Genomic DNA, 15754 nt, shown 5'->3' on the forward strand with positions numbered 1-15754 from the left:
TGAATACTACTTTCCTTCATAATGTGATCCATATAGATAATGAATAACAGAGGGGATGATGTACATCCTTGTCTGACACCAGATTTAACATTAAACCATCTTCCTGTACTTCAATTCAAACTGCTGACTTACAACTCAAATAAAGACCTAAGTATTGCTTGATATAATGCCCCACTGACACCATACAACAGTAGTGTTTTGAGTAGCTTTACTCTTGGCACCTTGTCATATGCCTTTTCCAGATCCATAAAACTTAAATACTCTTAACAACTGTTATATTCCCATGATTTCTCAACTATTTTGTCATAAAGTGAAAATCTGATCCTGACAGCCTCTATTTGGCCTGAATCCAGCTTGTTCTTCACCAAGCTTCTCTTCCACTATCCTTCTCAACTGTTTCTCAAGTATACTTGCATAAATCTTACTAGGAACACTCTTTAGGGAAATACCTCTGTAATTCTCACATTCAGTTTTATTTCTTTTTTTATTTTTATTTTTTTTTTTTTTTTTGTATATGGGTACTATGAGAGCTCTACTAAAATCATCTGTAATTTGTCCCTCTGTCCAGGCCTTTGGAACTATTCAGCACAGCCAATGTAAGACTTTTTATACCTTCATGCTTGAGCATTTCTGGTCAAATATCTATTACTCCAGCTGCCTTAACAAATTTCAGGCCTTTTGATGGCTTTTTCTACTTCAAGTATGGATATGTATTCCTGATTACATGCCTGATCAGTGTTTTTTACCACTGTGCAGTCACTGATTGTTTCATTTAGCAATTTTTTGAAGTAATTACTCCATACTTCAAGGATATCTTTTTCTCCTGTTTTCATGTCACCTTTATCATCTCTAATTCCTTTTACAGCACTCTTTCCTCCATTTCTGAGCTTCTTCAACAACCTTCAGAATATCTTGCAACCTTCTTGACATTTATTTTCTATATTCTTACCAAAGTCCTCCCATGACTTTTGTTTAGCTAGTTCTACACAGTGTTTAGCTTTCTTACATTTGTCTCTATTCGCTAAGAGCACAAGCTGACTTATTCACCAGGAACTTTCGACATGCTTTCTTCTTTTCCTTCACTGCCTCTTTAACTTTCTATGTCTACTGTGGACTTCTGATTTTTCTATCCTTCCAGACAACCTCACCACATGTCTCTCTGGCTGAATCTCCAAGGTTTGGTTCCTGTTCTCAAACTCGTTCATTTTTTCATCAATAATCTTTGTGTATTTTAGTCTACAGTTCACATCTGAAAGCTGCTCAAATTTTATTCACTTTAAAACTTTCTTAAATGTTCTTTTCAATATGAAATTCAATTTTATCCTGCTCAAGACTAAATGGTTATCACTTCCAATTTCACTTCCAATGGTTATCACTTCCAATTTCACTTCCAATGGTTATCACTTCCAATTTCAAATCCTTTGAGAATGTTTTCTCTCTGGTGTCCTGCACCAGGGAGAAAACATCACTATCGACAATAACATAGTCAGTGAGACTTTTCTTATTTCTTGCCTCTTCTCTCCATGTGAATTTGTGCACATTTTTATATTGGAACATGGTGTTAGTAATAACCAGTCCATGTCCTGAGCAGAAATCCAACAGATATTTGCGATTATTATTAGCTTTGCTCTTTTCTCCAAATTTCCCCAAAATATTTTTGTATGTCTGACAATCATTTCCTACTCTGCTATTTAGATCCCCAATGAGGACCAATTTTTCATTGTCAGTTGCTTTCTTTAAAGCCTCAAAAAATATAGGCACAAATAAGTCTCATTGTCCAATTTCCCATTCCGATATTTTCCCACATCACTCTACTTGAAATTACCTGCCATTCGAGAAGATTAGCCTCGTATTTCGTGTTGAATACTATGGCTACTCCTTCTTTTCCTTGATTGTCATTGCCTGAATATAGCATTTTGTATTTATTGCTAAGAAAGATCTCACTGGTTTTTGTCATTTTTGTTTCAGTCACCCCTATTATGTCGATCTGGTACTTATCTATTTCCTCAGCCAACTCCATTTCTTTGCCATTCAGGCTTCTTATGTTGACAGTATCAATCATGAACTCTGATGTTGAGTTGGGGTGTGTTTCAGGATTTGTTCTAGTAGCTTTTTGCTGTTCACTCTTTTTCCCTGGTGAAAACAATAGGGGCTTTGTTTAACCAGGCAATGCTCCACCCAGCATTAAATTCTGTGATGTTGTACCATTATTTTATATTGGGGTTTAAGCCCATAAGAATACAATTTGGTTGGTTAAATTCTGAATTGCCAGCCCATCTTTGTTCGTTTGGTATCCACGTAGATACCTAACAAGGTGCACCATGAGAAGATGAGTATTGGACATTAGGTCAGAACACCTGGTTGGTTCTCCACATTCGTTTTAAGGCTATATGGAGGTCTCCTCTCAGTTATGCAGCTTTCACCATTAAGCACCTCTTCCTGGAAGTCTCATCATAATATTCATTATTGTGGTAACTACTTTCCCATTTAAACCTGTTCTATATCATTCTGAGAATTTTGATGTCAATAGTAATCATTAAGCTTTTTTTGTGGTTTTTTCTTCCTATTCTCAAACTCTTTCATTTTTTCTAGAATAATGTTTTTCTGTGTGAACTAACACACATACACATCGGTGTTTGTAAAAATGTAATATTGGTGATGATCTGTATTTAGTGTGAATTTTCAAGTATTTATCATTATTGTTAGTTCTTGTCTTTCCATGTGTTCTGCCTTCTATTAAAGAAGTATCTGTGTGGATTTTAAATATTCTAACTACATTCTCTGAGCCTTTTGTTTTTTGTCTGTGATATCCCCCATTGAATCAATTTTCACTTGGATAGAGGTTTACTTTAAAAAAATGGATTTTTTTAAAAAATCATTAAATGTGCATCCTTGTGACATTTTTTTTTGTATAACACTAGTGCTATGGCCAGTAGATTTTCATATTTTATATAGTTTCTATGATAAGTGTTACTATTATTCTGAAAGTATTGGCATACAGATTATTTTCCTACTTTGCCCCCCCCCCCCCGGTCCCAAATTGACTTTAGACAAATCTGGAAGGAGTTGTGTGGGCTTTTTTGTAAAATTTAAAAATTCTGAGGTCTTCTTTAAGAAAATGCTATATTGAGGATCAAAAATATTTGCCACCCATATAGACAGTGTTAATTAAACATGATCTCTGCAATTTTGGGACTAGTGACATAAACAGTAGCTTGGAGTCAGGAGTACATCACTTGAATTACATCCAAAATAACTGATTTCTTACTATTTCATCTTCTTCCTTTCCAGGCTTATAGGCCAAGTGGCCTGTTCTGGACTCAATTCCATCTTTTTAAGGGTCTTCCTCTGCATCGAGTACCTTTTGGGTGGTAATTTAGAATTTGTTTAGGTATTCTGCTTCTATTTATTCTTAGCATGTGTTCTTTCCATTTTTCTCTATAGCAAATAACGGTTTCATTTAGGGAGGTTGTAATTCCAAGTTTTTTTCTGATTTCACCGCTTTTCATTTTGTTCATTATTCTCCTTCAGTTCTAAGCAGAAATTTCATTTCGAATGATTCCAATTCTTCTTTCATCTGCTTTTTTTATTGTCCATATCTCACCGCCATAAAGTAAGGTTGGTTTAGCTACTGTATTGTAGATTCTTATTCGTGTGTGTTTTTGTACATAATTGGGTTTAAAATTTTTATTTATAATGCCTGTTACTTTTAAAAAGTTTGATATCTTTGGTTCTATATCAGCTTCATTTTCATATGACATTGTGTAACCTAAATATTTGAATGTATTTACTTGCTCTATTATTTTGTTGTTTATTACTATTTTGCTTCTTATTGGATTAGCACCTTTGAAGGCCATGACTTTTGTTTTGTCTGTTGATATTTCCATACCATATGTTTTTATCAGATCATTTAGACTGCATAATGATTTTTGTAGTTCATCTTCATTATTTCCAAGGATTATTTGGTCATCAGCAAAAAGAAGAGTAGCTAATCTTGTGTTATGGTTTATCTTGAATCCTCCTTCATTAGTTATCTTCCATTCTTTTATGATTTTATCTATGTATATATTAAATAAAACCGGTGAGAGAGGGCAGCCCTGACGTACTCCTCGATTTATTGGTTTCCAACTTGATGTTGAATTATTGTACTTCACAGATATTTTATTATCTTGATATATATTATATAAGGCTCTAAAGAGTTGGTTTGGTATTTCATATTCTAGGATTTCCCATAGTTTTTTCCTGATAATTTTATCAAATGCTTTGGTGTAATCTATAAAAGCGATGTGTGTTTCGATGTTCATTTCTCTGTGTTTTTCAATTAATAATTTTAATGTAAATACAGAGTCTATGCAAGACCTGCCTTTTCTGAATCCATTTTGTTCTTCTATTAATTTTGGTCTACTATACATTTAAGTTTATATGCTAAGATTTTTGCATATACTTTATAACAGGTGCTAAGTAAGATGATTCCACGATAATTGTTACAATCAGATTTGTGTCCTTTTTTTTTGTAGATGGGAATAACTATTGCTTTGGTCCAATCTTGTGGGCATTTTCCTTCTTTCCAGATCATATTATAAAAGTTAAGTAACCTGAGTGAGAATTCAAGTCCTTCATATTTGATAAGTTATAAGTTTATATTGTCTTCTCCTGGAGCCTTTTTCATACTATTTCATAAACATCAATAATTGTAAACAATGCATAATTCTTCCTGTAACATCACTGACCAAAACATTTGCAAATAGCACAAAACAACTTGAGTAATGTCAAAATATTGATTGTTTATTAAATTTTGTCAACCTCTGCCAGGTCACCCAGAAAGTAATGAATTTATGCAATTTCCTTGAAATGTTCATTTTTTATATAAAAATTTATAGGATAAATTGTGCATAGATTGACCAAGTTATATGTGATTATTTCTTTCTGGATTAATACAGGATGACGAAGATACAGACTTGGCTCCTGAAACTAATGATGATGGAACCTTTCAGTTTCCTGATTCTACTACCTCTGTGCCTGAGGGTGGATTTAGTTTTTGATTGTGAAGGAAAGAATTGTATAGAAAAAATGCCTTTTTAATAATTATCATTCATGTAAAGTTTTTATGAAGCATTTGTTTTAAGATGGCTTTTACATTTATGTTTGGTTTTACTTTTGTCTGTGTTACTCTACCAGTGCCTTGTGATTGTCTTCCCTTTATCTATTTCTTAAATTTCTTGTAATTTATAAGATTTTTGTTCTTAATGTAAAATTAATTCAACCTTTCCTGTAAATTCTGTTGTATTTTCTTCTTTCCAGAAAATTTACTTTCTTATACTGCTCAAGATATTAGAATTAATTTTATGTTTTTTTGTGTAAAGACAGCTTATGTTTTGACAAAATTTTCACTTAACTGCATTGTCTTAAACCACAGTATATTGTAAATAAAAATTTTCATGTGCTTTATGTATTTATTTTTGGATAACGAAAACACATTATCCTTCAATTCAAATATTCCATGATATTAGCACATACTTATGTGGGAGTTGGGTAGGAAATTAGGTTTTGTGGTTTACATTCATTTATGATAATATTGAGCTTTTTAATGCTATATGTCAGGGGTAGGCAAGTTCATCAGTAATAAGAGCCCATATAATACATTTTTGAATGTTCAAGAGCTGCATAAAATAATATTTTAAAATTGTATTTATAAATAATAAAAAATACAACTATATACAAGAATATGTTTAATCTGTATTCGTTCGTTGATGGCTTTGATTGATTCTTAATTTATGCAGTTAATAATTTAAAATCTGGCTGGTAGGGTGTCAAAGCTGTTCTAAGAAGCTCAGTGAGGATAGCACGATGTTTTGACTTGACAAATTTCATTAACAGAGAAGAGAGATTCACAGCAGTAAGTTGTCCCAAAAACAGAGAGTAGTTGGAAGCCAGTTTTTTTGAAGATTGGGCTTTTGTAAACTTGACTTTTGTAAACAAATCCCAGAAGCAGTTACAGATGAGCTTTTATGTACTAGCTTCAAACCCACACATCTTCCTGCAGCTCAGTAAACTCTGTCTCTCTTGAAGCAACATCAATCACAAAAGGATTCACAAGAAATTCAAAACATGGCTTTAACTTTTTTAGTTTCTCAAACCTATCTCAAAATCATTATAAAGTGTTTCTAAGTTTCCTTCCTATTGTTTCAGTTTTTGTATTTCCGTTTATACTCTTCTGTTGCTCAGTCATTTTAAACAAGGGTTTTATAACTTTCACTAAAATCAATCTTAATGATTTATTAATCAGAAAAGTACTTATCCACACTAAAATTCAATAGTTATGTTCTGCTACCACCACGAGCATGTAGCTTGTGTGTACTGCATGAAGAGTGATGACACAGAGGCTGTGGGTAATGCATGGATCATAGTAGTCACTTTTGGAACTAATTTTGGCGGGAACGACATAGGCCATAAAATGTCAAAACACTTTTTACTGACCAAATATGATAATAAAATCCACATTAACAACTCTTTTGGTCGGTACCATTTAAAAGCTAAAAATGTCAAGTTTCAAAATATATTTTTTACTTATCTTTAAAGCATTTATGAAATAAAATATTCTAATATTGGTACATACTATGCTACTATAGATTATTAATATAAAAGTTTAGAAAAAATGGCAATGAAAACCAATATTGTCTCAGTAGCCGCAGTTTTCCCACCCCGGTCTATAATATCCTTTAAAACCTGTGGCGAGGAACTGGTGTATAATGAATACATATTTTAAGATGTACAAAAAGGCTCGCCCCTACAAGCAAAAAAGAATCTTAATGTTGGCTTTTTCAATAGAGGGTAGATCAGCTAATCTCATACAGTAGTAGTAGTAGGGTTTTTTTCATCCCGCATATAGACAAATCGACCAGAAAATACAGTTTACAGGCAAAAAAAAATACTATGAGTGAGCAGTATATGACATGAAGATGGTTGATGAATTATTTATTATCAGGAAGTTGAAAGCGTGGTGTCATGTAAAATGGCTTCTCGTAATAAACCCTTGGACACCATGGAAGTGTCATGTAATAATTGAATTCACAATATTGGTCAGAACAGTTTTATGAAGATCAGGCTCTATAATAGTGGTGGCATGCCTAACCTACGATCTTTGTCAATTTCACAAAGGAATTTGATGGTTTGCTAAGCGACATTAAGTCACAACGAAGTGTGTTAGCTTAGAGATTAGATATCAGGATAATGGACTGTATTGTCAAACAGCAGATTTCAAATTATTGCAGAGTATGGTTAAGGATGTGAAAAGTTACGAGTAGAGTTTTTCTGAAATCATTACTCGTCAACCTTTGTCAATAAATTGCAAATCGACTATACGTAGAGATATTAATTTGTTTACAAATGATGCAAGGAGTAATTGGGATTGGTGCTGATATAATGACTGTTCTATAGGAAATTAGTAGGTTGAAAAGGATGGACATATCAGCAGAGATTCAGTTTAATGTTACTTAAGATTTTAAATGGTGAGATCCACAGATTATGTTCTGTTGGTTTGGACTATACTGGATAAGGAATTGTGAATCTCGAGTCGGGATCACATTGTAAAGTCAGTGAAAGTAGCTCATAGGAGATGCAATAATGAAAAGTAGATTGATCAGCAGAGATAAGGATGTGGTGGTTGCATTGTAAAGGGCTTTGAACAGACTGCATCTTGTCTGTGTGCAAATCTGTTCACTAGATTTTGCTGAGATGAAAAAAAAAAAAAAAAATTAGAGCGGGTGCAAAGACGGGCAACAAGAATGATTTACAGTCAGTTATATAAGAATATATTGAAAGCATGTGATCTGGAGAGTATGGTAAATAGGAGGAATGTTATAATTAAGATGTATAAGTTATCAAAAGGTACTTCTAATCTCCATGTTTGATGGAGACTGACGGGTGGTAAAAGCGCAGACTATGAGTTTGAAGAGTGGCAGTATCACCTATAGCGGATCTTACAACGTTTCATGACTGAAAATTTTGTAAAATAATTATAGTAATGATTACTGTAATGCGTCTTTTCTAAGGACAGCGCATGTTTTCAAATACCAATTTAAATTTGTGAAGATATACGTAAAATTAAACGTTTTACTGTAGCTTATGTTATACGTTTAGTTTTACATTTAATAATGACGCATGGTTGAAAGACTAGCTTTGTATTTTACCGATGTTTTAGAGGATTTATTTTATTTGTATCACAATGTGGAATAAAAATAAATGTATAACTACACAATGTCTTTTTTTTTTTTTTTTTTTTTTTTTTTTTTTTTTTTTTTTTTTTTTCATATTCCAAACTATCCGACCTCACTTTTCCCTTTCCTTTATTATTCGATGTTTTATAAAATGTTTAGATTTGTGGTTTATTTATTTAATAGTTGAACGCTAATATTGATATAGCCTCTTATTTATATTTGTTTGTTTTTACATCAACAGTTGATGTTTGTTTTTACGATTGCGCATAAATAGAATATCGTCAGTATCAAGTCACAATATCAATGTGGCTTGCCACCCCTGGAACAAATAAGTATGAGTGTGGAAATTATTATGTAATATTGTATGTAGTTCCCCAGGTTTCGAATATGAATTGGTGGGTGGGTAAGAGTATTCAAGCTAGGTAATTGTGGGTGCAAATGGATGTTGAAATGCATGCATACAAATACAAGAAGCATCAGAAATAAAGGAGAGGAGTTGGGGATATTGGTTAGCTCGACTTGACCAAACATCAGCATAAGAGAGCTAGAGAGTGAGGATTGGCACAATTATGCAATCCCAGCAATTATTACATGGGAGGGAACCAGTAGCTTAAGAGTGTTGGATCTGATAATGGCATCGAAGGAAGTATCTACAACCGCAGTGACCAATCTGCCTCTGATCAAGGAAAGTCATCATACAGTCTTGTTCTAGGAGGTTGTCAAAGATGGGGAATTGTCGATCAGGAAAGGGTATGTGTGGTATTTCAAAAGTGATGATTATGACAGTCTTAGGAGGCAGCTTGCAACAGTGTCATGACAAAAGAAGCTGCACAGAGAATGTCAGTAGTGCATGAAAAGTGGTGAGGGATTGTTTGAGGGAGACAGTATCAGACTGCATACTTAAGATCAGGAAGATAAATGAATTACGGGTTAAATGGATGAGAAAAAAAAATCAGCTAACGTCTTTTATTCCCTTATAAATATCTTCCGCGATGAGTCTTCAGACTCCATGGAGATATATTTTTTTTTTTTATCATCATCATCATCAAATTCCTGCCATGTACCCTCAAGGGGTGTACAGGATATGACAGTACTACATGAAAAAATTACATCATTACTAACTTCCTATCTACAATTTTCCTCCAAATCAGTCTGTTACTTGTCAAGACTCCAACATTATCAGATCTTATATTTCTATCGTCTAAGGCACTTTGTACCGTATCAATCCACCTATATCTTGGTCTTCCTCTGGGTCGTTTTCCTGCCAACTTGGTAGAGAACACTTGTTTTGCTAATCTTTCCTCTCCCATTCTATTTAAGTGACCATACCATCTGAGATTAGCTCTGCTAACGCATTCCTTGATGCTGACAATGTCAAGTTCTTTCCTAATATCCTCATTTTTAATATGATATTGCCATTGATGCCATCTGTTCACGCCTCTAATCTTTCTCAGGACTCTCATATCTGCAGTCTCTAGTCTTTGGTCAAGTGTTTTACTTCTGACCCAGCTCTCAGATCCATAAGTTAAAATTGGTTTGAACACAGTCTTGTATACAGCTAATTTAGTGTTCCGACTAATTTCTTTCTTATTCCATATGAATTTATTCAATTGACTTCCCACGATACCAGCTTTGCTGATTCTGTTGTCTATTTCAATATTTAGTTTACCATCTTCAGTAAAAATTGTGCCTAAGTAGTTGAAATGTTTTACTTGTTCCACAGGTTCTCCATTCACAACACAGTTGACATTTTCAATGATTCTGCCTATTTTCATTGTCTTTGTCTTTTTATTGCTGACCTTCATACCATATCTATTACAACAGCTATTCAATTTAGTCAGAGAATCTTGCAGACTTGTAGTGGATTTATTTAGAAGTATAACATCATCCGCATAAAGCAAAGAGCTGACATTAACATCTCCAATTTTGATATCAGGTTTAATACCACATTCCTTCATAATGTGATCCATATAGATAATGAATTACAGAGGGGATAATGTACATCCTTGTCTCACACCAGATTTAACATTAAACCATCTTCCTGTACTTCCTTCAATTCTAACTGCTGACTCACAATTCAAATAAAGACTAAGTACTGCTTGATATAATGCCCCATTGACACCATATAACTGCAGCGTATTGAATAGCTTCTCTCTTGGCACCTTGTCATATGCCTTTTCCAAATCGACCAAACTTAAATACAGATCTTTGTTATATTCCCATGCTTTCTCGACTATTTGTCGTAAAGTGAAGATCTGATCCTGACAGCCTCTATTTGGCCTGAATCCAGCTTGTTCTTCACCAAACTTTTCTTCAACAATTCTTCTCAACCGTTTCTCAAGTATACTTGCATAGATCTTGCCAGGAACACTCAGTAGGGAAATACCTCTGTAATTCTCACATTCAGTTTTATTTCCCTTTTTATATATGGGTACTATGAGAGCTCTACTCCAATCATCGGGAATTCGTCCCTCTGTCCAGGCTTTCTGAACTATGCAGTGCAGCCACTGTAAGACTCTTATACCACCATACTTCAGCATTTCTGGTCGAATATCATCTACTCCTGCTGCCTTTCCACATTTCAAGCCTTTGATGGCTTTTACTACTTCAAGTATGGATATGTATTCCTGACTGCATGCCTGGTCAGTGTTTTTTTATCACTGTGCTGTCATCACTGCTTGTTTCATTTAGCAGTTTTTCAAAGTAATTACTCCATACCTCAAGGATATCTTTTTCTCCTGTTTTCATTTCACCTTTATCATCTCTAATTCCTTTTACAGCACACTTTCCTCCATTCCTAAGCTTCTTCAACAACCTCCAGTATATTTTGCCACCTTCTTGATATTTATTTTCTATATTCTTGCCAAAGTCCTCCCATTGCTTTTGTTTAGCTAGTTTTACACACTGTTTAGCTTTCTTACATTTGTCTCTGTATTCTGTAAGAGTAAAAGCTGACTTATTTGCCAGAAACTTTTGATATGCTTTCTTCTTTTCCTTCACTGCCTCTTTAACTTCCTGTGTCCACCAGGGAGTTCTGATTTTTTTATCCTTGCACACAACCTCACCACATGCCTCTCTGGCAGAATCAATCAATGTTTCCTTCAGAGTTTGCCACTGAATCTCCAAAGTTTGATTCCTGTTCTCAAACTCTTTCATTTTCTTTTCAATAATATTTCTGTATTTTAGTCTACAGTTCACATATGAGAGCTGCTCAACTTTTATTCGCTTTAAAACTTTCTTACATGTTATTCTTTTCAATATGAAATTCAATTTTATCCTGCTCAAGACTAAATAGTGATCACTTCCAATTTCAAATCCTCTGTACACTGGTGTCCTGCACCAGGGAGAAAACATCACTATCAACAATAACATAGTCAATGAGACTTTTCTTATTCCTAGCCTCTTCTCTCCATGTGAATTTGTGCACATTTTTATGTTGGAACATGGTGTTAGTAATAACCAGTCCATGTCCTGAGCAGAAATCCAACAGATATTTGCCATTATTATTAGCTTTGCTCTTTTCTCCAAATTTTCCCAAAATATTTTTGTATGTCTCACAATCATTTCCTACTCTACTATTTAGATCCCCAACAAGGACCAACTTTTCCTTTTTCATTGTGTCAGTGCTTTTTCTAAAGCCTCAAAAAATTCCTCCACTTCTACCTTAGTAAAACCTTCTGTGGGACCATAGGCACAAATAAGTCTCATTGTCCAGTTCCCCATTCTCATATTTGCCCACATTACTCTACTTGAGACTGACTGCCATTCAAGAAGATTAGCCTCGTATTTTGTGTTGAATACTATGGCTACTCCTTCTTTTCCTTGATTGTCATTGCCTGAATATAACATTTTGTATTTATTGCTCAGAAAGATCTCACCAGTTTTGGTCTTTTTTATTTCAGTCACCCCTATTATGTCGATCTGGTACTTATCTAATTCCTCAGCTATACAGACTCTATTTGATACTATTGTGGTTATTTGTAAGTTCCAAAATTAGTGTTTCCGCATGTTCGAAGTGAGTTTTTTTTTCTGTCACATTGTATTTCTCTTTGATAAATGCCATAATCCCACCTCCTCTTTTGTTTGGTCTACATAAGTTGTATGTTTGATAATTATTTGTTGTATGCGTAAATTTCTGTGTCGTTTATTGCAACTTCGGTCAGTATTAGCGCATCTATGTTTATCATGGTATAATTGAGATGTGTTATCAATGTAAGCCAGTGTTTTTTTTATACTTATGTTTGTGTGTATGATAGTGAAGTTGGTGTTGGTGGAAATGTTGTCTGACCATTTCTTCAAAGAGTCAAAGACCTTGAAGTTTATGTTGCCTGACTGGATATGTTCGCCTATGTTTGAGATCTCCATTATATAGTTTTTAAATGAGTTCTAATCTTATTCTTAAGGATGTAAAGAGTTAGTGTTTTATATTGGTAGGCTGTGTAAGTCAGATTCACTTGTAATTATGTATACTCGAGTGTTTTCATTCTTTCTCAAAAATATCTGGGAATTCTTTGTCCACAGGAACTTGTAGTTTTTCTCTGTTTTTGTCTTCTTTGCTTGGTATAGAAGATTTTTGAAGTATGGAGTCCAGTGTTCCGTTTTGTCGACTATCCGTATAATAATATTATTATTACGTGGCTGGGAAAAATAATTCCGAGTGCGAAATTAAAGGATTATCTTTTTCTGTCAGCTTACAAGTAGGATTATGTTCTCCATGTCAGGGGACTAGCCTGACGATGGAATAGGTCAGTGGTAGGGCTGCTACCTTAAGGCTTCTGAACTAGCCTTCTTCCGAATTTAAACCCCTAGGAGGAATAGGGTATATTGAAGGGGCTTATGAGAAAAACCGCAAAGTATACCCTATTTGATCACAAAAGAAACGAAGATATTATGAAAGAAGTGAACCAAGAACCAGAAATAATAGAAAAAATTAAAAAATATAAACATAAATGGATGGAACACGTTCAAAGAATGAAAACAGAAAGATTACCAAAACAAGCCTTAAAGTGCAAGCCATTAGGAAAAAGAAAACCAGGACGACCTCTTAAACGATTCAACGATGACTTCTAAGGCCGGAACAGGCCATGCTAGGCCTGAATCCTTGATACGCATGATGATGAAATTAAAGGAATGTCTTATATTTCGAAATTAACATAAAATAATAAATATTTATTTTATTTCTTATAAGTAATTTAAATAATTTAGAACAGTACAATTGCTGGAGTTTTTTTTTAAAGCATAATATATTTAAAAAAAAAACATGATAAAAAAAGAACAATAATGAAGGGAAATTCGCAAATTGCAAGGGGGGGGGGGAGAAGAAGTAACAGGAGAAGATAAGAATCGGCGACACACTAGAACGAGGTTACCATCTGGCGTAGACGCCCGTAGACCGTGACTAGTTCTGAAGCCAGCAAGCATTATCTGTTTCAGTGGTGGTCGGTGTGCTGACAGACTAGCACTGGGCTAAGCATCGGAACGTGAGCTTACTCACTCCGCTCGTCCATCATTGTTTACAAGGCGGCAAAGTTAAAGGGTTTGAAAGGCTAGTGAGATAAATGAGCGATAACAGTTAAAGAATTCGTATAGTCTTTTCTGTCGTAGCTTAGGCTGGGGCGCGTGTATGTCGTCTGCCGTTAGTTTCATACTTCATCACAAGGCGCCGCCCAGTGATCACAGCACCAAGCAATAAATGTCTGGGAAAGAAAAAAAAAACGTTGTGGCTTCTCCAGTGGCAAAGGTGAAACCTCCTCATCTAAACAATTTTAGACTGCGGAGAGGGAGGAAAGGGGAAGTTTACGAACCAAATACGAGAATCGAGAAAATTGGCAAGATTTATTATACACTTAAAATCGCAACTTTATATACATCAAATCCTAGTATTAGAAGCGTTTTCAAGTATACGATAGCGCTGTTTACGTTTCAAATAACATAAATACTGGATAGTCCATTAACAATACAACTATTATTGAACTATCTTGTATATACAGTAAGCAAGTTATAAACGCAATTTCAACACTTGGAAAAATTGCAGTTGTAATGAAAGCTATTTATGAAAGATTAAACATCTGGAAAGGTTAAAATTAAAAATAAAAAAAAAATTCTCTGAATCAAACACATGCATTTAATAATTTTAACACGAAATTTTAATTCACGAAAGAGGGGGGGGGAGGAGAAAACGAGATTTACAGGAATTTAGACGTGTGACTATCATTATTAGTAATAGTATCATGATACTATATTAGTAGTAGTCAGTTTGCAGGTGGAGGTACTAGCTCATACATTTTTTTTTCTCCCTCCAAAAACTGTCGTAGAAAAAAAACTGTTACCGATCAAAAATACATCTGAAGGGCGAAATAAATTTGAGTATAGTGTAGAATGATCTTCCAGGACGAGTTTCGGAACTCTGTGGAGGTATCATGTAATAATAATCGAGTTCTCTAAAACTAGATAGTTCGAGACTAGTTAGCGTAGTTAAATCAGCAACGTAACTCCTTATAACGTAAGGAGAGTGGCTGAAATTTAGCAGTGGCTACTAACAAAAATGATGATGCATTTTGGTTAGTAAATGTGTGTGTTTATAATTATTAACTCATTTAAACACCGAGAAAAAATATAAGAGATTTAATAAGGTTTCACTACTCGTTTCATCGGAAATGCCGACTTCTTCAGGTGAATACCAGGGAGTAAACATCTTAAAAATATATTTTAGACAAACACAGAGTTTAGAACAAGTAGTAATATATATAATTTTATTTTAAAATTTATATATATATATTATATTGTCCTTATATATTATAATCCTTTTTGATATTCTTTCTACAGTAGCCTCATACAGTCTAGTTTTCCCAAGAATAAAATCATTTCAGGTTATGTGCATTTATTTATTTTATTTACCATATGGCAATCTATATATATACAATTCTAAAAGTGCATGTACATAAATCAGTACAAATATGCAAAAGACAAACAATTAAAGTGAAACTTAGGAAATTACACTTTCGAGGGACAAAGCACTTAATGTAGCTCGCCTCCTCTTGATGCACCCTGGATAACGCTAAATGAGATACAGCGATCCAGTCTATCCACGGATCTCCTGGCTACTAACTACATCCGCATTGCATTTGTGTTAAAAAATTATGCAATAACTGTAGTTTTAAGTGTGTGTATGTATGTGTATATATATATATATATATATATATATATATATATATATATATATATATATATATATATATATATATATGAAAGAATGATCATTAACTCGGTTAACATACATATTTTTATGAAGAATTGAATGACTAGAACTGAAATTTAAGTAAAAATGTTTTAATATAAAACATGACTAGTTTCGGCCTGTAACAGCCTTCATCAGGTGACATTATAAAAGAAAGAAGAAGAAAAAAAAAAACACTGAAGGTTAAAAGACTATGAACAACATAGAGAGTATCTATACATAATTAGCATGAAAACGTTGTAGTTAAAGCTGTTCTTTCGTTTATTGCATTGTTGGGAGAGTGGGTGCTTTCAGCATCACG

General features: G+C 33.9%; 1 protein-coding gene across 1 annotated transcript in view; it reads left to right on the forward strand.

Moving 5' to 3' along the window:
• The window catches only part of LOC150095978 (importin subunit alpha-1-like), a 134023-nt gene extending 128577 nt beyond the window's left edge, over positions 1-5446 (forward strand). Inside the window, exon 12 of the mRNA XM_090409380.1 lies at positions 4941-5446. Within this exon, the coding sequence (XP_090265506.1) occupies positions 4941-5042 (102 nt within the window). The 3' untranslated portion in view covers positions 5043-5446. The remainder of the gene's footprint in view (positions 1-4940) is intronic.
• The last annotated feature ends 10308 nt before the right edge of the window (positions 5447-15754 follow it).

This window comes from Typopeltis vanoorti, chromosome 19, assembly GCF_054136105.1.
Source record: "Typopeltis vanoorti isolate ZY-2024b chromosome 19, IOZ_Tvanoo_1.0, whole genome shotgun sequence".
NCBI classification, from domain to species: domain Eukaryota; kingdom Metazoa; phylum Arthropoda; class Arachnida; order Uropygi; family Thelyphonidae; genus Typopeltis; species Typopeltis vanoorti.